Source organism: Scyliorhinus canicula, chromosome 17 (assembly GCF_902713615.1).
Source record: "Scyliorhinus canicula chromosome 17, sScyCan1.1, whole genome shotgun sequence".
Taxonomy (NCBI): domain Eukaryota; kingdom Metazoa; phylum Chordata; class Chondrichthyes; order Carcharhiniformes; family Scyliorhinidae; genus Scyliorhinus; species Scyliorhinus canicula.
The window spans coordinates 119,534,276-119,562,195 of NC_052162.1; the positions used below are offsets into that span (position 1 = coordinate 119,534,276).

The 27,920-nt window shown below is 47.7% G+C and overlaps 1 protein-coding gene across 1 annotated transcript in view; it reads left to right on the plus strand.

Annotated features, from left to right (window-relative positions):
• The first annotated feature begins 3,850 nt into the window (after nucleotides 1-3,850).
• LOC119951772 (zinc finger protein 729-like) overlaps nucleotides 3,851-27,920 on the plus strand; it is a 112,614-nt gene continuing 88,544 nt past the window's right edge. The window contains exons 1-3 of the mRNA XM_038775111.1: nucleotides 3,851-4,006; nucleotides 4,942-6,080; nucleotides 27,126-27,735. Coding sequence (XP_038631039.1) covers nucleotides 5,494-6,080; nucleotides 27,126-27,735 — 1,197 coding nt within the window. The 5' untranslated portion in view covers nucleotides 3,851-4,006; nucleotides 4,942-5,493. The remainder of the gene's footprint in view (nucleotides 4,007-4,941; nucleotides 6,081-27,125; nucleotides 27,736-27,920) is intronic.

The window sequence follows — 27,920 nt, forward strand, 5'->3', positions numbered from 1 at the left end:
TAAAAGATTTTAAACATCAGTGTGACTGGAGTGAAAGTGAGAGTGTTCCAGAGCACTGACTGTGGAAAGAGCTTTAACCAGTTACACAGCACTGAAAACACATCACACCATTCACAGCGGGGAGAGACCATACACGTGTTCTGTGTGTGGACAAGGCTTCAACTGATCGTCAAAGCTGGAGAGACACGAAGAGACACAAAACATGGAGAAACCATGGAAATGTGGGGACAGTGGGAAGGGATACAAGGCCCATATAAGCTGGAAATTGATCGACGCATTCACACTGGGGAGAGACCATTCACCTGCCCTCCATGTGAGAAGGGATTCACTCAATTATCCAGCATGCGACGTCACCAGCGAGTTCACACTGGAGAGAAGTAATTTGGCTGCTTTCATTGTGGGAAGGGATTTGCTCAGTTATCGAACCTGCTGACACACCAACAAGTTCACAAGTGATTACAGGGGTTGGATTCTGCTGTTATTGCTGCTGTGAATCACATCCAGGACTGAACCACATTCATTCTGACATTTGGTGAAGTGCGAGGGTGAGAGGGTTTCTTTCTGCTGGACTGGCCGGTCTCACAACTTTGCTTCCAGTGGGCTGATGCTCTTTGAGCCTGGGAGAGCACATTTCCACTGGAATGATCCACAAAAGCTGATGAAGGACATTCATGTTATCCTGGACGACAAATGGTGGTCTTACCACTACTACAGATAGATCTAAAGTAAAAACAGGAAGTGCTGACAAATGGGATTAGGTAGGCAGGTCAGGTGTTTTCCATGTGTTGGTGCAGACACGATGGGCTGAAGGGCCTCTTCTGCTCTATTATTCTGTGATTCTGAGGTGGTAGAAACACCATCTTTACTTCCAGATGAGGCTCCAGCACCGGATGCATCCAGAGATACTGAGGGAAGTGAGTGGAAATTACACAAACACCAGTGATAATTTTCCAGTCTTCCTCAGACACAAGGCTGGGGCCAGAGGACTGGAGAATTATGAAAGTCACACCCTTGTTCAGAAAGGGATGTGAGGATAAAGCTGGCAACTACAGACCAGTCAGTCTGACTTCAGGGCAGCACAGTAGCACAAGTGGATAGCACTGTGGCTTCACAGCGCCAGGGTCCCAGGTTCGATTCCCCACTGGGTCACTGTCTGTGCGGAGTCTGCACATTCTCCCCGTGTCTGCATGGGTTTCCTCCATGTGCTCAGGTTTCCTCCCACAGTCCAAAGATGTGCAGGTTAGGTGGATTGTAAATGATATATTGTCCCTTCGTGTCCAAAAGGTTAGGAGGGGTCATTGGGTTACGGGGATAGGGTGGAATTCAGGGCTTAAGTGGGTTGGTGCAGACTCGATGGGCTGAATGGCCTCCTTCTGCACTGTATGTATGTTCTATGAAACTTCTGTAAACTATAGTTTGGGGCTGAATCAATAGTCATTTAAACAAGTGTAGGATAATTAAGGAAAACCAGACTGGATTCATTCGGAGAAAATTCTGTTTAATTAACTTGCTGGAGTGTTTTGAGAAGGTAGCAGAGAAGGTTGATAAGGGCAGCATTGTTGATTGGTGTATACAATTCTCAAATGACATTTGACATAGAATCACACAACAGACTTGTTAGAGAATATCTAATTCATGGAATGAAATGGAAAGTTGGCACTTGGAGAGGGAATTGGCTGAGTGACAGGAACAGAGAGTGGTGATAAATGGTTGTGTTTCAGACTGGAGGAAGGTTTGTAGTGGAATTCCCCAGGGGTCCGTGTTGGGACCCTTGCTCTTCCTGATATATATTCATGACCCAGACTGTGGTGTTCAGGGTTTGGTGGTAACATTTGCAAATGATACGAAGATTGGAAACACTGTCAACTGTGATGAGGATAGTCATGAACTTCAAAGGGACTTTGACAGGTTTATGGATTTGGCAGACAGGTGGAAGATGAAGTTCAGTACACAGAAGTGTGAGAGGTGATTTATTTTGGCAGGAAGAATATGGAGAGACAGTATAAAATAAAGGGAAAAACTTTAAAGGAGGTGCAGGAACAAAGCGACCTTGGTGTATATGTACATAAGTCATTAAAGGTGGTAAGGCATGTTGAGAGAGCAGTTAATAAAGCAGATAGCATCTTAGACTTTCTTAATTGGAGAGGCGGTGGCATAATGGTATTGTCACTGGATGAGTAATCCAGAGACCTAGGGTGATGATCTGGGAACTCGGGTTCGAATCCCACTACCTGGTGCTGGATTTCAACTCAATAAAATGTCTGGAATTAAAAGTCTAATGATGACCATGATGCCATTGCCGATTGTCATTAAAAGCCATCTGATTCACTAAGGTTAGCACTGTTGCTTCATAGTGCTAGGGTGCCTCCAGGTTCGATTCCCAGCTTGGGTCACTGTCTGTGCGGAGTCTGCACGTTCTCCCTGTGTCTGCGGTGTTTCCTTCGGGTGCTTCAGTTTCGTCCCACAAGTCCCGAAAGATGTGCTGTTCGGTAAATTGGAAATTCTGAATTCTCCCTCTGAGTACCCGAACAGGCGCCGGAATGTGGTGATGAGGGACTTTTCACAGTAACTTCACTGCAGTGCTAATGTTAGCCTACTTGTGACAATAAAGATTATTATTATAAGATTGATTTCTCCCTTCATACGTTGGAATAAAACTTTGAAACCTGATCCTGAGTCTCTCCTGGTGGGGACTGGGTTGTCCCACATCATCATTCTCAGCCTCAGGAGATTATGTCTGATGAGTTATTCGAAAAACACGATTCTTTTGCTGGGAACAATTCATTACATAATGATACTGAGAATCAATGTTGAAAACACCGATTAATCACCCTGTGTATTTCCGGGGTTCAAGTGCCTACAGTTACCATCCAAGACCCATATTATCATTTTCACATCACTTGTCAGCAGACATACCTTTGTGGTATCTGCTGTGGTATCTGCCCCTAATATTTAGTCTATTTGAAACTTGGTACAATGGAATCCTTTGCCTCACTGTGAGTTGTCTGTATTTGATACGGAAGTACCTGAAATTAGTATTTTCCGCAATATTCAAATCATCCTTGACCGAGTCTGAAAATACTGATAACCTTGCATTTTTCTGTTAATGATAAAGCCATACCTAGCTTCTTTCAGGGGAAGGAAGTAACCTGTGTCCACATCAACTTCACTGTTACATTTCTGATATTGTTCTCCCTCCGAGAAAATTGATGGATAATCAATGCCTGAGATGTTGCAATGTCGTCTGCCATTCTGTACCTAAAATTGGCAGCAGCAATGTGCTTCTTCTCAGAGAGTATAGAGAATAAAACTTCTTACAGAAGGAACCAAAGTTGCTGCCAACATGCTGCCATGTTAATTCTAAATTATGTCTGCAGACGAAGCATCGGTCTCAAGCTGAACTGTACCTTCAACACGTTTATTTCCAAATCCAACAAAGGAAACACAGTCTCCCAGTTTCTCGAATACCCCCAACCCCATTCCCACCCCTCAGTGCCCAATTCTCCTCCTCTGAAGGTGCTGACTCTTGGGTTCAGGTTCACACTCACCTATTGCCCTCCCCAATATGTCACCCAGGTGTCTAAATCTTTACACCTGAAGTTAACACACTGTTTTGTTAAGAGGGAGGGACGTCACAATTCAATCCAGTGACTACCCAGATCTACTTTGTGTCAGGCTGACGTTACTCCTCCCTCCCCATTTTCCATCCCAGTGCCAGGAGTTTGGAGACTTGGCTCCGGATGGGTAATGGCGGCCGCAGCTCCCACAGTTCCGTGCGCGTTGGAGAAACCGCTCTATCCGCTGAGCGGGTAGGTGGCCGCGGACTGCGCATGTCCGAGGTAGAGGGAAGTCTGCGCATGTGCGAGCTAGAGCCCGCCTGAACCTTCCGAATGCAGTGTGGACCAATGGGAAGGTCGGAGGACCGGAAGGACTCTGGTCCACCAGCCAATCAGAGCGCGGTCTTTGTGCGAATGAAGACTTAAGCTTCCTCCTGTCTCCAACATCTGTGAGTAAAATACTTTCTTTTCTTCCCCTTTCTTTTCTCCCCCTTTCCATTTCTTTTCTCATTCTCATCTTCAATTGGTCACTTGCAGCAACTGAAGGGAAAGGAAGTGAATCCAGGGAGGGTGCAGACTCTGGAAAGCTTGGCCCAGTTCTCTCTCTCTCTTAAACCTCGCCATTCACCTGAGGAAGGAGCTGCGCTCCGAAAGCTCGTGTTTGAAACAAACCTGTTGGACTTTAACCTGGTGTTGTAAGACTTCTTACTGTGCTCTCTCTTAAAGACATTAACATCCTTTGCTCCCTCAGCTTGACACATTTATTTGTCTGGCTAAAAGGATGGTCTCTTTCCTAATGTTCACAATTAAAGGGCTGGTTTCCCCAGGAGATGGCTGACATTTAAGGGGACAGTAAATTAATATCAGACATAGTGTTATATGGTAAAGATTTGATATATTATTGATGGTTCTGTAATAAATACATTTTTATTATTTCTAGTCTTGTAATATAGTACTGTAGCTACATTATGTATTTCCAGTTATAGAGCCATTATGGCACAGAAGGAGTCCATTCGGTCACTCGACTCCATGCCGACTCTGTGGAACAATCCATCAGTCTCATCTTTATTCTCACTCCACAGTATCAATATTTCCCACTTTCTCTGTCTTAGCTTTGACAAAGAGTCATTGGACTCGAAACGTTGGCTCTTTTCTCTCCCTACAGATGCTGCCAGACCTGCTGAGATTTTCCAGCATTTTCTCTTTAGTCTCATTCTTCCTCGATATTAGATACAGCAGAGTGAAAATGAAGGGAGAGTGTGTTGGATGGTAATTTCCAGGCTTTGGAGAATGAGAGAAAAATAATGTTCCGTCGGAAACTAGAATTTCTGTTCTGAGTTTTTATTCTGTACTAACAGTTGAGTTTTGTTAACTCCTTTTACAGGATTTAGAAGAGGAGAATTTACAGACGGTAATCTCAAAACCAAACCTCACGCCAAGATCCGACAGAGTCACTTCATTCATCATGACCTGAATACCATTGGTTTTTGAATCTAGAATAAGAAATGCTCGTCTGCTTTTAAAAAAATAAATTTAGCGTACCCCAATTATAGTTTTCCAATTAAGGGGCAACTTAGTGTGGCCAATCCACCTAACCTGCGCATCTTTGGGTTGTGGGGTGAAACCCACGCAGACATGTGGAGAATCTCCAAATTCCACAGACAGTGACCCAGGGCCGGGATCGAACCCGGGTCCTCAGTGCCGTGGGCAGCAGTGCTAACCACTGCACTACCGTGCAGCCCACTTTAAAAATCAGTATCACTGGAACAGCTTCAATACCCACACACCCGAGTGAGAGTTTTCCAGTGCAGTGACTGTCCAAGGATCTTTATCCAACTGCACTTCCAAAAGGTGTCACATCATTCACAGCGAGAACCCTTACACGTGTTCTTCAACTGATTGTGAAACCTAGAGAGACACAAGGACAGAGGGCAACATGGAGAAACCATGGAAATGTGGGGACTGTGGGAAGGGATTCAGACGCCCATCTCAGCTGGAAATTCATCGACACAGTCACACTGGGGATAGGCCGTTCATCTGCTCTGAGTGTGAGAAGGGATTCAGGAATTCATCCAACTTAGCATCACACAAGCTAGTTCACTCCGGAGAGAAACCATTCAGCTGCTCTGAGTGTGAGAAAGGATTCAGATCCTCATCTAAACTGGCGATTCACCAACGTATTCACACTGGGGAGAAGCCGTTCACCTGCGCTGAATGTAAGAAGAGATTCACTCAGTTATCAAACCTGCAGACACACCAGCGAGTTCACACCGGGGCGAGGCCATTCACCTGCTCTGTGTGTGGGAAGGGATTTCGTGAGTCATCTGCTCAGCGGAAACACCAGCGAGTTCACACTGGGGAGAGGCCATTCACCTGCTTGACGTGTGGGAAGCGATTCAGTGATTCATCTGCCCTGTTGACACACCAGCGAGTTCACACCGGGAAGAGACCATTCACCTGCTCTGTGTGTGGGAAGGGTTTCACTCAGTCATCTAACCTGCTGAGACACCAGCGAGTTCACAAGTGATTACAGGGGTTGGATTCTGCTGTTATTGCTGCTGCTAATCACATCCAGGACTGGCTGGATTTGCGACTTTGCTTCCAGTGGGCTGATGCTTTTTGAGCCTCGGCAGGAGCATTTCCACCAAAATGATCCACAAAAGCTGATGAAGGACATTTATTTCACCCTAGATAGTAAATAGTGTTTTTCCCCCACTACTGGTAGATATAAAATAAATACATTTGTCTCTGTTCCATTGAGTCTACAGCACAGGGCCAGGCCAGACGGCTCAATTGGTCTCTGTCAGTGTTAATGCTCCACATGAGCATCCACCCACCCCTCTTAATCTCCACCATCAGCATATCCTTCTATTCCTTTCTCCCTTATGTATGTATCTAGCTTCCCCTTCAATGTATTCATGCTGTTCACCTCAACCACTCGCTGTGGGAGTGAGTTCCACATTCTCACCACTCGCTGGGTAAAGAGGTTTCTCGTGAAATTGCTATTGGATTATTGAACCCCTTCATCATCTTAAAGACTTCCATCAGGTCACCCTTCAGTCTAGGGCGGCACAGTGGCGCAGTGGTTAGCACTGCTGCCTCACGACGCTGAGGACCCGGGTTCGATCCCAGCTCCGGGTCACTGTCCATGTGCCATGTGGAGTTTGCACATTCTCCCCATGTTTGCATAGTTCTCACACCCTCACACCCCAAAGATGTGCAGGGTAGGTGAATTGGCCACGTTAAATTGCCCCTTAATTGGAAAAACAATTGGATACTCTAAATTTAAGAAAGAAAATTAAAAACATTTGTTTGAAATATATGTTGAAAAAGATTACCCTTCAATCTTTTCTCTGGAGAAAAGCAGCCCCAGCCTTTCCTGAGGGTGAAATGCTCTCAGGTCTGGTATTGTTCTTGTGAATCTTCGTTGCATCTTCTCCAGTTCCTCAATTTCCTTTTTCTAAATGGAGATCACAAATGTTGACAGTGCTCCCAGTGTAGTCTAACCCTGGCTCGAAACAAGTTGAACATAACCTCCCTGCTTTTCAATTCTATCCCTCTAGAATAGAATCCTATATATGGACCCCACACTTTAGGAAATATGTGAAGTTCTCCGAGAGGGTGCAGAGGAGATTTACGAGAATGGCACCAGGGATGAGGGAGTTATGAGTTGGGGAGACTGGAGCAGCTGAAATGTCTCTCTTTCGATCATAGTCATTACGGCAGGCAAGGAGGCCAATCAGCTCATTGAATCCATGAGTAAAACTTTAAATGTGTTCCCCCTTTCATTCGTCTACCATCAGCTAATGGGAACAGCTTTTCTTTAACCGCCATATCTAAACCTGTTGCAATCACATCCACCTCTATCAAACCTCCCCTCAACCTCCTTTGCACCAAGGAGAACAACCCCAGCTTCTCCAGCCGAACCTCGTGGTTAAAATCCCTCATCCCTGGAACCATTCTGATAAATCTCCTCTCCACCTTCTCGAGAAGCCTCACATCCTCCCTAAAGTGTGGTGACCCAGAACTGGACTCAATACTCTAGTTGTGGCCTAACCAGAGCTTTAGAAAGGTTCAACACAACTTCCCTGCTTTTGTTCTCAATCCCTCTCTTTCTGAAGTCCAAGATCCCATTTTCTCCAAACAGGAATATCAGAACCTTTTGTGCTGGAACATAAAAAGCATTTGAATGACCTTCTTAAAGTTGCTGAAGAAGATTTTGACCAATGAAGGAAGGAGTTGTTGACACAGAAAGAAGCCATTTTGAACTTGCTGTCTCCAAAAGAGAATCCAAAATGTTGGAGTCTGGGAAATGAACTGAGAAATGAAGCTCCACCGACAACTGAGCCAGAAGAAGAGAGTTTAAATGTGGGATTGACCGGGACATTCCCTTTGGTTTGAAACAATGGGGAAACTACAAACAGTGAAGAAGATAAAGTTCAAAAGGTGAACTCTGAACAGACTGTTTTCAAAACTGAACTGGAAAACTCACGTCTGAACAGCAATGAGGACTCTTCTCTCGCAGAAGGAACTTTGGACGATAATTATCGGAAGAAGGAAAGTTTCAGAAAACACAGCAAGCAGTAACGTTTTCCATCTTCAGTGGACTGTGATTCCTGGACATGGAATTCAGCAGTGTGCTGATAGCAAGATAGACTGGTGAAAGTGATGGGGACAATGGAGGGATTATTCTGCCTATTGCAGGTTATCAGATATTTAAACACAGGAAAACTTGCAATGTTTAAATTAGGAGCAGGAGTCGGCCATTCAGCCCTTCGAGCCTGCTCCACCATTCACTAAGATCATGGCTGTTGTGAATATATAAGCGCGTTTTAGAACATAGAACAGTACAGCACAGAACAGGCCCTTCGGCCCTCGATGTTGTGCCGAGCAATGATCACCCTACTTAAACCCACGTAACCCGTATACCCGTAACCCAACAATCCCCCCATTAACCTTACACTACGGGCAATTTAGCATGGCCAATCCACCTAACCCGCACATCTTTGGACTGTGGGAGGAAACCGGAGCACCCGGAGGAAACCCACGCACACACAGGGAGGACGTGCAGACTCCACACAGACAGTGACCCAGCCGGGAATCGAACCTGGGACCCTGGAGCTGTGAAGCATTGATGCTAACCACCATGCTACCGTGAGGCCCCTTAATGAGACAATAATTGGAAAGAGGGAGAGCCCTTCGAGCCTGCTCCACCATTCAATAAGATCATGGCTGTTGTGAATATATAAGCGCGTTGTAAGTTGTAATATTCTAAATAGGATATTACGAGGGTGATACATTTTTATTTTTGCTGGGAAAATGTTGCAAATACCTAATTTCTTAATTCATGTTTCAGAAATAAAACTTTTAGTTTGGGAATTAGATTTTTTTTTAAAGGAAGATAAATGGAAAATCTGGGTTGAGAATCTTACAGAAACCCTCTCGGAGAATTCACGATCTCAAAGTGTGGCCCATGTTGACTTGAAGTCAAAGCTGGAAGGGTAAGATCTGTAAAAGGGCAGCTGGGCTCTATTAGCTGGAGACCTGGAGACATCGGATCTGACAATTACTGTCCTGTCTTTGTTAAAGAGGTGAATTCTTCATGCAGACCTCAGGGTCAGGTTTGGTTTTGAAGCTGAAAGTCCATTAATTTAAGCATCTGTTGGACATCCCAATGAGTCTGTGTTACCATGGGGATAAGTGATTCAGGGTGGGGCCTTGGTTGGAATTCTGGGTGTTTCTCACAGAAAGCAGGCAGTCTGTAGTTAGTTTGGAAGCAGTCAACAGTGGGAGCAGGAGCTGTGAACCAGCTGTGGGTCCAGGAGCTGTGAACCAGCTGCGGGAGCAGGAGCTGGGAACCAGCTGTGGGAGCAGGAGCTGTGAACCAGCTGTGGGAGCAGGAGCGGTGAACCAGCTGTGGGAGCAGGAGCTGGGAACCAGCTGTGGGAGCAGGAGCTGGGAACCAGCTGTGGGAGCAGGAGCTGGGAACCAGCTGTGGGAGCAGGAGCTGGGAACCAGCTGCGGGAGCAGGAGCTGTGAACCGGCTGCGGGAGCAGGAGCTGTGAACCGGCTGTGGGAGCAGGAACTGCGACCCGGCTGTGGGAGCAGGAGCTGTGAACCAGCTGCGGGAGCAGGAGCTGTGAACCGGCTGTGGAAGCAGGAGCTGGGAACCAGCTGTGGGAGCAGGAGCTGGGAACCGGCTGTGGGAGCAGGAACTGCGACCCGGCTGTGGGAGCAGGAGCGGTGAACCAGCTGCGGGAGCAGGAGCAGTGAACCGGCTGTGGGAGCAGGAGCTGTGAACCAACTGTGGGAGCAGGAGCTGGGAACCAGCTGCGGGAGCAGGAGCAGTGAACCGGCTGTGGGAGCAGGAGCTGTGAACCAGCTGTGGGAGCAGGAGCTGGGAACCAGCTGTGGGAGCAGGAGCGGTGAACAAGCTTCGGGAGCAGGAGCTGTGAACCAGCTGTGGGAACAGGAGCTGTGAACCGGCTGCGGGAGCAGGAACTGGGAACCAGCTGCGGGAGCAGGAGCTGGGAACCAGCTGTGGGAGCAGGAGCTGGGAACCAGCTGTGGGAGCAGGAGCTGTGAACCGGCTGCGGGAGCAGGAGCTGTGAACCGGCTGCGGGAGCAGGAGCTGTGAACCGGCTGTGGGAGCAGGAGCTGGGAACCAGCTGGGGGAGCAGGAGCGGTGAACCAGCTGTGGGAGCAGGAGCTGGGAACCAGCTGGGGGAGCAGGAGCGGTGAACCAGCTGTGGGAGCAGGAGCGGTGAACAAGCTTCGGGAGCAGGAACTGTGAACCAGCTGTGGGAGCAGGAGCTGGGAACCAGCTGCGGGAGCAGGAGCGGTGAACCAGCTGTGGGAGCAGGAGCTGGGAACCAGCTGCGGGAGCAGGAGCTGTGAACCGGCTGTGGGAGCAGGAGCGGTGAACAAGCTTCGGGAGCAGGAGCTGGGAACCAGCTGCGGGAGCAGGAGTTGGGAACCAGCTGCGGGAGCAGGAGCTGTGAACCGGCTGTGGGAGCAGGAGCGGTGAACAAGCTTCGGGAGCAGGAACTGTGAACCAGCTGCGGGAGCAGGAGCTGCGAACCGGCTGGGGGAGCAGGAGCTGCAAACCGGCTGGGGGAGCAGGAGCTGTGAACCAGCTGTGGGACCCAGGAGCTGTGAACCAGCTGTGGGTCCAGCAGCTGTGAACCAGCTTCGGGAGCAGGAACTGTGAACCAGCTGCGGGAGCAGGAGCTGCGAACCGGCTGGGGGAGCAGGAGCTGCGAACCGGCTGGGGGAGCAGGAGCTGGGAACCAGCTGGGGGAGCAGGAGCGGTGAACCAGCTGTGGGAGCAGGAATCTAGAGGGTCATGAGGAACCAGGGGTGTTTCTAATGTTTAAATCCCTCAGGAGGAAGGCAGTGAAGCTCACGCTTGGACTGAGGAGTCAATAATTTTGAGGTCTTGAAGGATAGTTGGAGGGTTGTTCAGCCGAAAGCTAATGGATGGATCCTCATCAAATCTTGGAGCTTGGGGAATAGCTGGAATACTGAGGAGAATTAAAGGGAATTCTGTGAAACTGAAGTTACAGCAGGAATCGTTATGAACTACAGTGTGAAGTTCACAGTGCTGGTTTTTAATTTTTTATTGTTTTATATATGCTTTGAAGTTTATTTTTGTTTAAAGATATGAAATCCTGTGATGTAATTCTTTCACTGGGAATTTGAAATTCTTTGGAGATGCTACTGATTTTTACAGAGATCCTAACAGATGTTTGGGACACAAGTTTCGGCTTCCTGTTTCAGCCTTGGACATTTCCCTGTCTCTCTGTTGCTCGTGTCAGTGACAGCCAGGCGACGGAGCTGAGGGCCTGTGCCCCAGTTAGGAAACTGCCATGTGCGTCCCACTAGAGATAGGAAGGTGCTGGAGAAGTGAATGGGAAATGAGCCACCAACCAATCGGTGCCCAGGAGGGGAGACACCGGTGCTGATAGAACATAGAACATTACAGCGCAGTGCAGGCCCTTCGGCCCTCGATGTTGCACCGTCCTGTGAAACCCCTCTAAAGTCCCTCTACACTATTCCCTTATCATCCATATGCATATCCAATGACCATTTGAATGTGTTTAGTAGTGATGGTGACATGACCCCCGGGGCTCAGTTTCCCCGTGTCCAAAGCGGGGACGCACGGAAACAGGGCACAGAGGAGCAGCAGAGAAACCATTTGTGTCCAGAATATTGTGAACATCCTTTTACTCTGGTTGTCTTTGATTATCAAGTTATTTTCTGTTTTTTTTAAAAACCATCTTCTGTTTCATCAATAAAACTTTATCAGTAAAATTATAAGATTTTTCTGGACTTTTCATGATTGATTAAAATTATTTATTTTTTTAAAGAGTACCCAATTCTTTTTCCAGTTAAGCGGCAATTTGGCGTGGCCAATCCACCTACTCTGTACATCTCTGGGTTGTGGGGTCGAGACCCATGCAGACACGGGGAGAATGTGCAAACTCCACATGGACAGTGACCCAGGGCCGTGATTGAGCCGGGGTCCTCAGTGCCGTGAGGCAGCAGTGCTAACCACTGTGTCACTCCCTTTTAATGTTACATTGATGTACTTCAGGGAAAGTGGGTGAGAGGAGTTGACAGGCTCTTTAACAGAAAGTGAGTCCCCCTCAGGTAATTGGCAAAGGAGCCAGAGGGGGAGATGAGATTTTATTTTATTTTTTGACACAGCGAGTTGTTCCAATCTGCCTGAAAACAGATTCAATGGTATCTTTCCAAATGGTAAATACATGAAAGGGAAGAATTTGCAGGGATGTGGGGGAAAGATCAGAGCAGTTGGATGAATGCGAGAGTCCTCTCAAAGAGCTAGCAGGGACACAATGGGCCAAATGGTCTCATCCTGCAACCTGTGAATCTGAGCCTCCTGTTTTTGTGCAGGTTAAAAGGGTCAGATTTCATTGCAGCCTCTTCCCTATATATGTATTTAAAGAGACGGGTTTCTCTTTAGCTCTGAGTGACCGATATAACAATTGGTTGGAGGCCCATTTCCCAGTCAGTCCTCCAGCACCTTCCCGTCTCTCTATTAGGGCTACACCCTTGGCAGATTCTCAACTGGGGCACAGACTCTGTTATTCTCAGCCAAATTCAGCCCCCAGCTCTGTCTCCTGGCTGTTGTTGAGACGAGTAACAGAGACAGAAAGGTGCCCGAAGCTCAAATGGGAAGTCAAAACTTGCAGCTCTAAACCAAGACTTTAACATTTGTCAATGTTGCCAAATCCATGTTATTTATACTGGGGTTTCTATTACCGTGCCACCCGTTTTCATGTTACATTGATGTACTTTAGGGAAAGTGGGTGAAAGGGAAGACAAAGGGTGGGAGTTTTGACAGGTAACTTTCCCTTTCTAACTTCGCATTGTCTATAGTGTCAGCCGTGGCACAGTGGGCAGCTCTCTCACCTCTGCATCAGAAGATTGTGGATTCAAATCCCAGTCCAAGGACCCGAGGACAAGAATCACGCCCAACATTCCTGGTCCCAGCACTGAGCGAGTGCTGCACTGTCAGAACAGCCTTCTCTCAAATAAGATGTTAAACTGAGGCACTGTCTGCCCCTCTCAGATGGGTGTAAAAGTTCCCACAGCCACTATTTTGAAGAAGAGCAGGGGAGTTATCCCCGGTGTCCTGGTCAATATTTATCCCTCAGTCAACATCACTAAAAACAGATCATCTGCTCATTATCACAGTGCTGTGTATGGGATCTTGCTGTGTGTAAATTGGCTGCCGCGTTTCCTACATTACATAAGAACATAAGAACATAAGAACTAGGAGCAGGAGTAGGCCATCTGGCCCCTCGAGCCTGCTCCGCCATTCAATTAGATCATGGCTGATCTTTTGTGGACTCAGCTCCACTTTCCGGCCCGAACACCATAACCCTTAATCCCTTTATTCTTCAAAAAACTATCTATCTTTACCTTAATCTTTACCTTTACACTTCAAAGGTACTTCATTGGTTGAAAAGCACTTTGGGACATCCTGTGGTTGTGAAAGGTGCTATAGAAATGCAAGTTTTTAAATTTAAGATTTATGTTTTCTGATCCTTTATTGATTTTAGCCACCCCCAATTTACCATTTAATAAATTCACTTTGGTTCAGACAAGGCAATTAAGACAAAGACAGAATTATCTTAAAAGTTTATTCAAAGAAACTTTAAGACATTGACTTTTCCAACTTCATGCAGGTGATCAGTCTGTAGAAGCGTAACCCTCTCTGGCTCCTTCTTTGACAGTAATTCTTCTGGAATTCAGCCTCGGGAGTCTGGCTCCTTCTTTGACAATAATTTCCTTGGAACTCGGCCTCGGGAATCTTCAGTACTTGGCCAGCAAGGAAGGCCTTCAGAACCTCTACTTTTATCCCCAAAGTGACCATTGCCTTGCGTCAGAGTTGGGCCTGTTGTAACATGACAATTGGTCAATTTGGTCACTGGATTAATTTAATTGGATCCCCAATTACTGACACCACCTTCTCTCATTATCTCAGACAGGAATACAATAGAACTGTTTCATACTAACCCTTTGTCTGATTCTATACAATCCCTTATTCAGACAGTTTCAAATGTTGAGGCTAATCAGAGCTTGAAGGTCTCTCTTGCCAGAACATTTATCCTCATCACATTCTTTACATACACAACAATTAAGCTTTTACATTTTTACGGCAAATAAAACTCAGTCTCTTACTGTAACTACTGATTCATTGTTGATTATTTAATTGTCACAATTAAGGCTCATTATTTATTCAGCCATCTGTTACTGACTGGTAGCTCATTAATACAGTAATCTTTAATTAATACATTTGGTTAATACAATAGCCACTGGTTGAAAAAGATTGTTTTATGGAAGACAATCAAGGTCCAGTCAGGTTTCAGAGTTTAACATGGCTTCCTTAACCTTGTTACTTATAACAGTGAAGATGATGAGTGATTGATTTTTCTAAAGAAATATTATTAATGAGGCATACCCAGGATTTCCAACATTACAACAGCGACTACACTTCAAAAGTACTTCAAAGGCTGTAAAAAGCTTTAGGAGATTGTGTGGTCATGAAAGGTGTTATAGAAATAGATATAGAATCCCGTGAGTGCAGAAGGAGGCCATTCAGCTCATCGAGTCGGCACCAACCCTTCAAAAGAGCACTCTACCCATATCCACTCACCCATAACCCCATAACCTAACCTGCACATCCCTGGAGACTGGGGGGCAATTTATCAGGACAAATCCTCCTAACCCATACATCTTAGGACTGTGGGAGGAAACCAGGGCACTCAGTGGAAATCCACACAGACACGGGAGAACGTACAAACCCCCACAGACAGTGACCAAGGCCAGAATTGAACCTGGTGCTGTAAGGCAACAGTGCTAACTACTAATCCATTGTGCCACTCAAATAAATGTAATTTATTTTTAGAACTAGTCCCCAAACTTGGATACATCACACTCGGCCCACTCACCAAGATCACTCATAAAGACTGAGACTTGATTTTATGTAACAACCTTGTCTTTCACTGCATTTCAAATACCCTGTGAAAATCCAAACACAGTATCTCATGAAAGTATTTGATTTAAAACAGAATGACTTGTTGTGATTTGGGATTCACTGCCTGACAATGGTGCAGGAAGTAAATTCTACTGTAACTTTCAAAAGGGAACTGGACAGGTTCTGCAGAAAAATAAACTTGCAGGGTGATGGGACCAATGAGATTGTTCATTCAAAGAGCTAGCATGGGAATGGTGGGCTTAATGGCCTCCTTCTTTGCCCTTTGATTCCTGTTTACATTTGAAGAAAATCTTAGACTTGAACCAGAGTTTGGCAGTATTTGGGAAATACCTGAAACCCACTTCCTACCAGGGGGTAGAAGCGGAGATGATGGAATGTTTCCAAAAGGAAATTGGGTGGGCTTTTGAGGGAAATAAACAGACAGAGAATACGGGAATAGAACAGGGCAATCATTTGATCTATAGAAATCTACAAGTTGTGAATCTTTGGAATTCTCTATCCCAGAGGGCTGTGGGAGCTCAGTCATTGAGTGTGTTTAAAGCAGTGACTGACAGATTTCTAAATGCCAATAACACAAAGGGATATGGGGATAGTGTGGGGGAAAAGCACTGAAGTGGATGATCAGCCATGATCGTATTGAATGGTGGAGCAGGCTCGATGGGCTGAATGGCCAACTCCTGTCCTATGCTCCAATGATACAAAGAGGCGAGAAACACCCAGATAAATTAGACAAAAGAACCCTGTACCCACCATAGCCCATCTTCATGGCAACGTGGCTGCTTTGGGAATTAAATATCTTCCAACATGCAAACACCTTTTCATTCTGTGCTCCTCGTCAAACTTTGAACAAGGTAATCGCAACGAGGCTCAAAAATGGCCAGCCCACCGGAGGCAGAGGTGTTAGACCGGCCAGTCCAGCAGAAAGAAACCCTCCAATCATCACCATTCACCAGATGTCAGAATGAACAAAATTCAGTTCTGGATGTCAGTGAGAGCAAAAACAATAACAACGGAGCCAACATCTGTAATTTATTGTGAACTTGTTGGAGTCACAAGTGTGACGAATCACAAAACCCCTTCCCACATTGAGAGCAGATGAATGGTCTCCATAGTTGGGACGGATCATTGAATGTCTCCCCTGCTCCGAGCAGGTGAATGGCTTAGAACATAGAACAGTACAGCACAGAACAGGCCCTTCGGCCCTCGATGTTGTGCCGAGCAATGATCACCCTACTCAAACCCACGTATCCACCCTATACCCGTAACCCAACAACCCCCCCTTAACCTTACTTTTTAGGACACTACGGGCAATTTAGCATGACCAATCCACCTAACCCGCACATCTTTGGAATGTGGGAGGAAACCGGAGCACCCGGAGGAAACCCACGCACACACGGGGAGGATGTGCAGACTCCGCACAGACAGTGACCCAGCCAGGAACTGAACCTGGGACCCTGGAGCTGTGAAGCATTGACGCTAACCACCATGCTACGGTGCTGCCCGTTTCTGGCTTCTTCCAGGTGTGAACTCGCTAATGTTCCCGCAGGGTGTATGGATATCTGAATCCCTTCTCTCACGAGGAACAGGTTAACGCCTTCTCCCCAGTGTGAATTCGCTGGTGTCTCTGCAGGTGGGATAACCGAGTGAATCCCTTCTCACACTGAGAGCAGAGGAATGGCCTCTCCCCAGTGTGAATTCGCTGGTGTCTCCGCAGGCTCGATGAAACAGTGAATCCCTTCTCACACTGAGAGCAGGTGAACGGCCTCTCCCCAGTGTGAACTCGCTGGTGTGTCCGCAGTTCGGATGACTGAGTGAATCCCTTCTCAAACTGAGAGCAGATGAACGGCCTCTTCCCAGTGTGAACTCGCTGGTGTGACTGCAGGGCGGATAACTGAGCGAATTCCTTTTCACACTGAGAGCAGATGAACGGCCTCTCCCCAGTGTGAAGTCGCTGGTGTGTCCGCAGGTCAGATGACTGACTGAATCCCTTCTCACACTGAGAGCAGGTGAACGGCTTCTCCCCAGCGTGAACTAGCTGGTGAATCTGCAGGTTGGATGATTGAGTGAATCCCTTCTCACACTGAGAGCAGGTGAACGGCCTCTCCCCGTTGTGAACTCGCTGGTGTCTCTGCAGGTGGGATGATTGAGTGAATCCCTTCTCACACTGAGAGCAGGTGAACGGCCTCTCCCCGGTGTGAACTCGCTGGTGTTTCTGCAGGGCGGATAACTGAATGAATCCCTTCCCACACACAGAGCAGGTGAACGGCCTCTCCCCAGTGTGAATGCGTCGATGAGCTTCCAGTGCAGATGGAACCCTGAATCCCTTCCCACAGTCCCCACATTTCCACCGTTTCTCCAGGGTGGGGGTGTCCTCGTGTCTCTTCTGGTTTGATGATCAGTTGAAGCCTCGTCCACACACAGAACACGTGTAAGGTCTTCCCAGACTGTGAATGGTGTGATTTTTTTTCAGGCTATGTAACTGGTTCAAACTCTTTCCACAGTCAGTGCTCTGGAACACTCTCACTCGGGTGTGTGTGTCTCGGTGCTTTTCCAGTCACACTGATGTTTTGAAGCCGACAGAAAAGACAAACATTTCTCCTTCTAGGTTCAAAGTCCGGTGATATTCAGTTCCAAGGAATTGAGAGACTGTTAGATTGAGACGTGACGTTTGAGATTTCTGTCTGTAATTCCTCCTCTTCTAATTTCCTGTAAAAACAATTTACAAAAGTTACTTTTCTTCTCCTCATTTTGGAGAAGGCATCGTGAGGGTAACGGCAGTCTGGCCGTGGGGTTAATCCTCCGGGTCCTCAGTCTTATTGAGGAATGTCCCCTTGGATCTATTATGGTGGTGATTCTTTTGTATTTTTGTTATTATGGGAGGTTTTATGTGTTGTTGACTTTATCCTACTCTGGTACAGACGGGGCTTTTATCCGTGAAAGGAGCAGTTTGGGGAAACTTTGGTGCCTCTGGTGTAAAGTGATTTGGAGGAGGGGGGTAATGGCGCACGCTCGATTGTGGCGTGAAAATCTGTTCCTGTTCTCTCTGTCGCCTCACTAATGGCGGCAGTTAATCTTCAAATGTTCACAGGGAATGTACGGGGCATCCATCATCCCATCAGAAGGAAAATGATTGTCTCCTTTCTTAAGGAGAAAGTCGACATAGCTTTATTCCAGGAAACGCATCTAGATTAAACTCAACTGGGCTCGACACAGTGGCAAGCACTACTGCATCACAGCTCCAGGGACCCAGGTTCAATTCCAGCCTCGGGTGACTGGCTGTGTGGAGTTTGCAGATTCTCCCAGTGTCTTTGTGGGTTTCCTCCGGGATCTTCGGTTTCCTCCCAAGGTCCAAAGATGTGCAGATTAGGTCGTTTGGCCATGCTAAATTGCCCCTTAGTGTTCCAAAAGGTTTGGTAGGAACACCAGGTGATTCGGATAGGCTGGCGGCATGGGCTTAAGTAGAGTGCTCTTTCAACTTGATGGGCTGAATGGCCTCCTTCTCCACTGGAGGGATTCTGTGATGAGCAAGACTGTAAATTCAGACAGGATTGGGTGAGGCAGGTTTTTTTGCCTCTTTTTCATCAAGGAGCAGGGGTGTGGCAATCTTTATCAATTAAAATATCTCTTTTAAAGTTGAAACCTGTACCTAGGACAAAGGAGGTAGATATGTGATCATTAGAGGTTCAATGCATGGAGATGTTGTTTCAATAATGAATGTTTATGGACCCCCCGAATTACTCCTGGAGTTAATAACAAAGGCTTTTCTGGATTTTGCAGAGTTAGCTTCAACTAACATTTTTGCAGTTGGCAACTTCAACTGCCACTTAAATCCTCTGGTAGATAAGCTCTCAGTTACCACCCCCCCCCCCCAATCCCCCCTCCCCCCCATTCCCCCCTCCCCCCCATCCCCCCTCCCCCCCAATCCCCCCTCACCCCCCCCAATCCCCCCTCACCCCCAATCCCCACTCACCCCCAATCCCCCCTCCCCCCAATCCCCACTCACCCCCAATCCCCCCTCACCCCAAACCCCCCTCCCCCAAATCCTCCCTCACCCCCCCAAATCCTCCCTCACCCCCCAAATCCTCCCTCACCCCCCCAAATCCTCCCTCACCCCCCAAATCCTCCCCCCACACCCCCCCTCCCCCCACACCCCCCCTCCCCCCAATCCCCCCTCCCCCCAAATCCCCCCTCCTCCCCCAAATCCCCCCTCCTCCCCCAAATCCCCCCCCCAAATCCCCCTCCCCCCCAAATCCCCCCACCCCCTCAAATCCCCCCTCCCCCCCAAATCCCCCCTCCCCCCAAATCCCCCCCCCCCAAATCCCCCCTCAAATCCCCCCCCCAATCCCCCTCCCCCCAAATCCCCCCTCCCCCCCAAATCCCCCCTCCCCCCCCAAATTCCCCCTCCCCCCCCCAAATCCCCACTCCCCCCCCAAATCCCCACTCCCCCCCAAATCCCCACCCCCCCCAAATCCCCCATCCCTCCCAAATCCCCCTTCCCCTCATCCCCCCAAATCCCCCTTCCCCCCATCCCCCCATCCCCCCATCCCCCCTACCCCCTCATCCCCCCTACCCCCTCATCCCCCCTACCCCCTCATCCCCCCTACTCACTTCAAGCTAGGGAATTTGCCTCAGCTTGTGAGGACGTGGGTTATGTTGATATTTGGAGAACTTTGCACCCGAGGTGAGATTTTCCCTTCTTTCCAGTCCCACAGATTCCCTATTTACTCAACTGCTTGCGAAAAGGAGTTTGGGAATAAACTGAGCAAATACAATGGCCGACTTTGGAGCGATTTTCTCTGTGTGGCTTTGTGGAAGGAAAAGGGTCATGAAGATGGAGGAATTTTGGGAATTCTATGTAGGATTATACAAGTCTGGTGATGTGTTGGCGGGTGTGGAACATTATTTCTGTTCTTTGTGCCCATCCTTTTAGCCAGACAAATAAATGTGTCAAACTGAGGGAGCAAAGGATGTCAATGTCTTTTGGAGAAAGAGAGACCTGGGCCAAGCTTTGCAGAGTCTGCACCCTCCCTGGATTCACTTCCTTTCCCTTCAGTTGCTGCAAGTGACCAATTGAAGGTGAGAATGAGAGAAGAAATGGAAAGGGGGAGAAAATAAAGTGTTTCACTCACAGATGTTGGAGACAGGAAGAACTTGTGAAGTTCAATCCAGAAGTCACACAAACCCCGCTCTGATTAGCTGGAGAACCAGAGTCCTTCCGGTCCTCCAACTCTTCCCATTGGTCAATACCTCACGAAAAAGGTCAGGAGGCGGGCTCTCCTCTGCACATACGCAGTTTCCCCTCTCCATTGGACATGCGCAGTCGTGGGCAGGGGGTGATCACCGATTGGCTTCTCGCACTGGCTGTCAGCCGGTTGCCTGGAAACCTTGCGCACTGGAACCCGGTGACGACAGCGCGGAATGAGTAATTCCGATTGGCCCATTGTGATGTCGCAGCGGAAGTGAAGGATAAAAACTCCTCCTGTCTCCCACATCTGTGAGTAAAACACTTTCTTTTCTCCCCCTTTCCATTTCTTTTCTCATTCTCACCTTCAATTGGTCACTTGCAGCAACTGAAGGGAAAGGAAGTGAATCCAGGGAGGGTGCAGACTCTGCAAAGCTTGGCCCAGGTCTCTCCCTCCCTCTCTCTCTCTCTTAAAGACATTGACATCCTTTGCTCCCTCAGCTTGACACATTTATTTGTCTGGCTAAAAGGATGGTCTCTTTCTTAATGTTCACAATTAAAGGGCTGGTTTCCCCAGGAGATGGTTGACATTTAGGGGACAGTAAATTAATATCGGACAGAGATATGTCCAAGATTTTTAAATGGTACAGATTAGATATATTATTTATGGTTCTGTAATAAAATACATCTATTATGATTTCTGGTTGTGTAATATTGTACTGTCGCTATTTCCAATCACCTCTTCCCACAGAGGGTTGTTCGTCTATGGATTTCTCATCACAGAGACCAGTGGAGTCGGCTGCGGGGGGTGGTGGTTCACTGAATATATTTAAGGGTTAGTTGGACAGATTATTAATTTTTTCAATATTTATTTTGGTTTTTTTTAACCGTTTTTTAAACAATGAATGCAACAGAGTAACAGAAAAAATGGTGGAAAACGGCAGAGTCGAAAAAGTGATATTGCCAGCAAAATTCAAGCAACTGTTGCTCGATATGCTTTCCTTAATTTGCTCTGTTTTAATTACCTTTGCTCAAGAGTCGCCAGGTATCTTTCTGATACCACCACAAGGTTCAAAACTGAATACTGATCAATGACTCGATACACCAGTTAGTAAGTTTGAAATCAATGCACATTTATTTACACACACAATCAATTATTACTCATGCACAAACTCTACTCGCTAAACTACAACTACTACTAAAAGCCTATACTTAGCTTCGGGGGGCCCACTCAGTCAGAGGAACAATGGCCGTTGCCCAGTTCTGATACTGCTGGCTTCGAACTGGTATAGGATAGTAGCTAGGAGCGCCTATCTCGTAGCGTGTGTTGACCTTAGACTTGGCTGGTGCTTGGCGGGCATCTCGTCGCTGAGAGCCAAAGGCCAAGGTGATGAAGAAGAATAAGAGAGAGCAAACTGACCTTGGGGACTCTGCTTTATACCCCAAAGGGTTTCGCGCCCTTCTGGCGGACCCTGGACTTGGTCCCAATTAATTGGACCATGTCCCAATCGTTTGTATCGATTCTCTCCAATAACGGGGTCGTTCCCCGATCGCTGGGGCGGGCCCTAGGTAACCGTTGGCCTGCCTTTGTTTTTAGTCTCCACTGGTGCCGGGGAGTCTGTCCTGGTACCGATTGTTTCAATGTTTCTTTTTGTCCCCAGAGATAGCTCATTACTATGCTAATGGCTTGTAGTTTCAGTTCTGTCTGGGCTCTGCAAGTTCCAATCCACAGGAAACCTTGCACCTGCTTTTTTTTGTAATGCTGTCCATTTTTCCCTGTACTCTTTGCGAATGTCCATTTTGGAATCGGGACGTGGCCACCCCAGGTGGCTACACCAGAATCCTTCCGGTCCTCCAACTCTTCCCATTGGTCAATCCGTCAGCAGGAAGGTCAGGGGTTGGGCGCTCCGCTGCACATGCGCAGCCCCGGGCCGGGGTCAGGGGAAGGTCACTGACTGGGTTGTCAGACCCGCAGCACCGACCGGCGGCACCGAGCAGTGAGTCCCGAGGCTCTCGGCAGCTTGACCAGGCCGCACGGAAAGAGCTGAAGCGGCTCCCTGACTCCCTGTCGGAAGGGAAGCCGCGCCCCTCCCGCCAGACACCCGCAAATGTCAATATTTTTATTACTTTTGTTTTAACCATTTTTCAAACAATGAAAGCAGCAGAAAAACTGGCGGGAAATGGGCCCAGAGAACAAGAGATATTGCCGCAGAAATACAACAAGACATTGAGAATTCATTCAGAACAGGATCTCTGAGGGAGCAGAGCCTCCAGATGAAATGGCAGCAATTCAACAACCAGTCAACATGTTGACATAGTGAGTGGGGAAAGAGGGTTCGATTCTAGACAAACAGGAGGATAACAATGCAGCTCACACACCCCAAAGTATTGGCAAACTGACTAACAACATAGTCAACTTGCAATGGATAAATTGAATTTGCTCATTGGAAACCCAGGAGGAGCAAGCCAATAAAATTTAAACATCTGAATTTGAGGTTGGGGTCTCGTACGTTACAGAATGGGGAGGGCAAATTTTTAAAACACAAGACAGGATCTGTAAAAAGTTACCTGGGAGCCGCCACTTGTCGAAAAATCTACTTCCGAGCAGTGGGATTCATAGAGAGCGCACATGGCGGCATGGTAGCACAGTGGTTAGCACTGTTGCTTCACAGCTCTAGGGTCCCAGGTTTGATTCCCGGCTTGGGTCACTGTCTGTGCGGAGTCTGCACGTTCTCCTCATGTCTGCGTGGGTTTCTTCCAGGTGCTCCGGTTTCCTCCCACAGTCCAAAGATGTGCAGGTTGGGTGGATTGGCCATGCTAAATTGCCCTTTGTGTCCAAAAAGGTATAGAATCATAGAATTTACAGTGCAGGAGGCCATTCGGCCCATCTAATCTGCACCGGCTCTTGGAAAGAGTACCCTACCCAAGGTCAACACCTCCACCCTATCCCCATAACCCAGTAACCCCACCCAACACTAAGGGCAATTTTGGACACTAAGGGCAATCTATCATGGCCAATCCACCTAACCTGCACATCTTTGGACTGTGGGAGGAAACCGGAGCTCCCGGAGGAAACCCACGCACACACGGGGAGGACGTGCAGACTCCGCACAGACAGTGACCCAAGCCGGAATCGAACCTGGGACCCTGGAGCTGTGAAGCAATTGCGCTATCCACAATGCTACCGTGGGGTTATAGGGATAGGGCAGAGGTGTCGTCCTCAGTGGGGTGCTCTTTCCAAGGGTCGGTGTAGACTCAATGGGCCAAATGGCCTCCTGCACTGTAAATTCTATGTTCCTATGATAGTGAAGGGTGGGAGCAGTAAGTCGAGGGAACCCTGGATGTCAAGGGATATCCAGGGTTGGGTAAGGAATTAAAGGTGAGTCTTCTCACAGATACCGAGGGCTCAAAGCGGCAGTCCCAGAGGAACATAGAAAGTGCAAAGGATTACTTAAGAAAGGAATTAGGAGAGCAAAGAGGGAGCATGGAAACGCACTGGCGGGTAAAATAAATTTAAATCCAACAATGTTTTATAAGTATATTTGGGGCAGGAGGTTGACCAGGGTACGAATAGGGACCAATGTGGCAATGTGTGCACAGAACTGGAAGATACAGGTGAGGTTTTAAATAAGCACTTTGCATCTGTGTTCACTACGGAGAAGGATAATGTAGGTATAGAAATCAGGAAGGCACATTGTGATTTGCTTGAACAACTTAACATTGAGAGGGAGAAGGTATGAACAGTTTCACCAGGTGTGAAAGTGAATAAATCCCCAGGGCCAGATGAGATGTATCCCAGGCTGCTGTGAGTGGCAAGGAAGAAGATTGCAAAGGCTCTGACAAACATTTTCAAATCTTCACTGGTCACAGAAGAGGTGGCCTGAGGACTGGAGATCAGCTAATGTGGTGCCATTATTCAAGAAGGCAAGTAGGGTCAAACCAGGATAGTACAAGCCAGTGAGTCTAACTTCACTGCCAGGGAAACTACTGGAAAACATTCTGAGGGACAGAATTAATCTCCACTTGGAGAGGCAAGGATTAAACAAGGGAGAGCATGTCTTACAAATTTGATTGAAGTTTTTGATGAGGTGACTAGGTGTGTCGATGTGGGTAGTGCGGTTGATGTAGTCGACATGGACTTTAGTAACACTTTTGACAAACTCTCACATGGGAGGCTGATGCAAAAGGTAAGAGCCCAGGGGATTCAGGGCAATTTGGCGAACTGGTTCGAAAACCGGCTTTGTGGTAGGAGGCAGAGGGTGATGTTTGAAGGTTGTTTTTGTGCCTAGAAGCCTGTGTCCAGTGGTGTTCTGCAGGGATCAGTGCTGGGTCACTTGTTGTTTGGAGCACACATTAATGATCTGGATGTGAATGTAGGAGGTATGATTAGGAAGTTCACAGCTGACACAAAAATTGGTGGTGTAAATGGTGAGGAACAAGGCCTTAGATTACAGGACGATATAGATGGGCTGGTTAGATGGGTAGAAGAGAGGCCAGCAGGATGGTACAGTGGTTAGCACTGCCACCTCCCGGCACTGAGGACCCAGAAACTATCCTGGACACATTCCAGAAATTCACTCCCTTTCTGACAGGTGCTTGTCTGCCTCTCCCAATCAGTTATAATCCCCCATTAATACTACTCTGCCTTTGCTACACACTTGCTTAATTTCTGCCTTTATCCAATCTAGCGCCTTAGAACTGCCACCGGGGGGCCGATACACAACACCCATTACAGTTTGAGATTGTTTTCTTCCTCAGTTCCACTCCTATGGTCTCCACTGGATGTTTTCCCCTCATTGTTTCCTCCCTCACCATTGAGGTGATAGTATTTCTGATCAGTAAGGCTGATCCACCCCCTCTGCCATACTCTCTGTCCCTCCTGTAAACTTTATAACCAGTATATTTAGTTCCCAGTCCTGACCATCCTGCAGCCAAGTCTCTGTAATAGCGACAACATCATAATCTTCAACTTGCATTTACGCCTGCAGCTCGTCTAGTTTATTCCTTACACTCCGTGCATTTGTCAATAGAACTCTTAATCAGGCTGTTCCCCCCGACCGCTCCCTCAGCACTGCTTGTTTGTTATTTGCTTGTTTGTTATTTGCTTGTTTGTTATTTGCTTGTTTGTTATTTGCTTGTTTGTTATTCGCTTGTTTGTTATTCGCTTGTTTGTTATTTGCTTGTTTGTTACTTTTCACTTTTGCTTTAACCAGTATACTACTTGTAGATTTGCCATGAGCTGCAGTTCCTGACGTTAGGTTCCTGACTTCCTCCCTATTTATCCTTTCCGTGTGGACACTGGTCCCAGATCGGTTCAGGTGGAGACCGTCCCAACGGTACAGATCCCTCCTGTCCCAATACTGATGCCAGTGCCCCATGAAATGGAACCCCTCTTTCCCACACCACTCCTTTAGCCACGTCTTTACTTCCCTAATTTTCTCATCCCTATGCCAATTTGCACGTGGCTCGGGGAATAATCCAGAGATTATAACCCTTGGGACCTGTTCTTTAATTTTGTTCCTAGTTCCTGATATTCCGAAACAGATCCTTTTTTCTAGTCTTGCTGATGTTGTTTGTCCCAACGTGGACCACAGCAACTGGATCCTCCCCCCTCCCTCTCCAATATCCTTTCACGCCGGTTAGAGATGCCCCTCACCCTGGCACTGGGCAGGCAACATACCCTGTGGGACTCTCGGTCCTGCTTCCAAAGGATGTTATCAGTTCCCCTAATTATAGAATCCCCGACAACTACCACTTCCTCCCCCCGCTTGAATGGCCTCCTGTACCAGGGTGCAGTGGTCAGCCAGCTCATCGTTCCTACAGTCACTGCTCCGATACCCTGCCCCTCCGAGTCTGCTTCCTGGAGAGTCGGCTGCGAATGCCCGAGATGAGGTTTCTGTCCTCACAGCTCCGAAACTCCGTCCCTCCGAGTCCGCTCCCTGGAGACTCGGCTGCAAATCCCTGAGATGAGGTTTTTATACTATCAGCTCCAATACTAAATCCTTGGGGGAAGGTTTTTATACTCACAGTTCCGGTACTCCGATCTTCCGAGTCCGCTCAATGGAGACTCGGATGTGAATCCCCGAGGTTAAGGTTTTTTTACTGTTAGCTCAGATACTCCACCCCTCCGAGTCCCGTGCCTGGAGACTAGGCCGTGAATCCCCGAGGTAAGGTTTTTATACTCTTAGCTCAGATACTCTTTCCCTCCGAGTCCGTTCCCTGGAGACTAGGCTGTGAATCCCGAGGTAAGGTTGTTATACTTACTGCTCCAATACTCCATCCCTCCCTGGAGACTAGGTTTGGGGAATAGGTATTGGAGACGAGGTATTGGGGAATGAGAGAGGAAAGAATGTTATGCAGAAACTAGGATTTTGTTCTGAATTTCTATCCGAAACTGAGTTGACTTTGCCAACTCTTTTTACAGGATATTACAAGAGGAGGAATTACAGACAGAAATCTCAAACGTCACATCTCGATCTGAAAGAGCCACTTGATTTGTTGTGATCTGAATATCATCGGACTTTGATTCCAGAATAATTAATGTTTACCCAATTTCTCGGCATCAAAACATTTAAACATCAGTGTGACTGGAAAAGCACCGAGACACACACACCCGAGTGAGAGCGTTCCAGAGCACCGACTGTGGGAAGAGCTTTAACCAGTTACACAGCCTGAAAAAACATCACACCATTCACAGTGGGGAGAGACCGTACACTTGTTCTGTGTGTGGACGAGGCTTCAACTGATTGTCCAACCTGGAGAAACACGAGGAGACCCAAAACATGGAGAAACCGTGGAAATGTGGGGACTGTGGGAAGGGATTCAGAGTCCCATCTGCACTGGAAACTCATCGACGCAGTCACACTGGAGAGAGGCCATTCACCTGCTCTGTGTGTGGGAAGGGATTCAGTATGTTATCCCACCTACAGTCACATCAGCGAGTTCACACTGGGGAGAGGCCGTTCAACTGCCCTCAGTGTGGAAAGGGATTCAGTCAGTTATCCAGCCTGCGGATACACCGCCAAGTTCACACTGGGGAGAAACCATTCACCTGCACTCAGTGTGGGAAGGGATTCACTCAAATCTCCAGCCTAATGTCACACCAGCGAATTCACACTGGGGAGAAGCTGTTCATCTGCTTACAGTGTGGGAAGAGATTTAGACATTTATCCAGCCTGAAGTTCCACCAGCGAGTTCACACTGGGGAGAAGCCGTTCACCTGCTCTCAGTGTGGGAAGGGATTCAGAGATCCATCCAACCTGCGGAGACACCAGCGGGTTCACACTGGGGAGAAGCCATTCACCTGTTCTCAGTGTGGGAAGGGTTTCAGACATTTATCCAGCCTGAAGCCACACCAGCGAGTTCACACTGGGGAGAGGCCATTTATCTGCTCTCAGTGTGGGAAGGGATTCAGAGATCCATCCAACCTGCGGGGACACCAGCGAGTTCACACTGGGGAGAAGCCATTCACCTGCTCTCAGTGTGGGAAGGGATTCAATCGATTAACCCAACTGCAGACACACCAGCGGGTTCACACTAGGGAGAAGCTGTTCACCTGCTCCCACTGCGAAAAGGGATTCAGTGATTCATCCACCCTGTGGAAACACCAGCGAGTTCACATTGGGTAGAGGCCATTCACCTGCTCCCAGTGTGG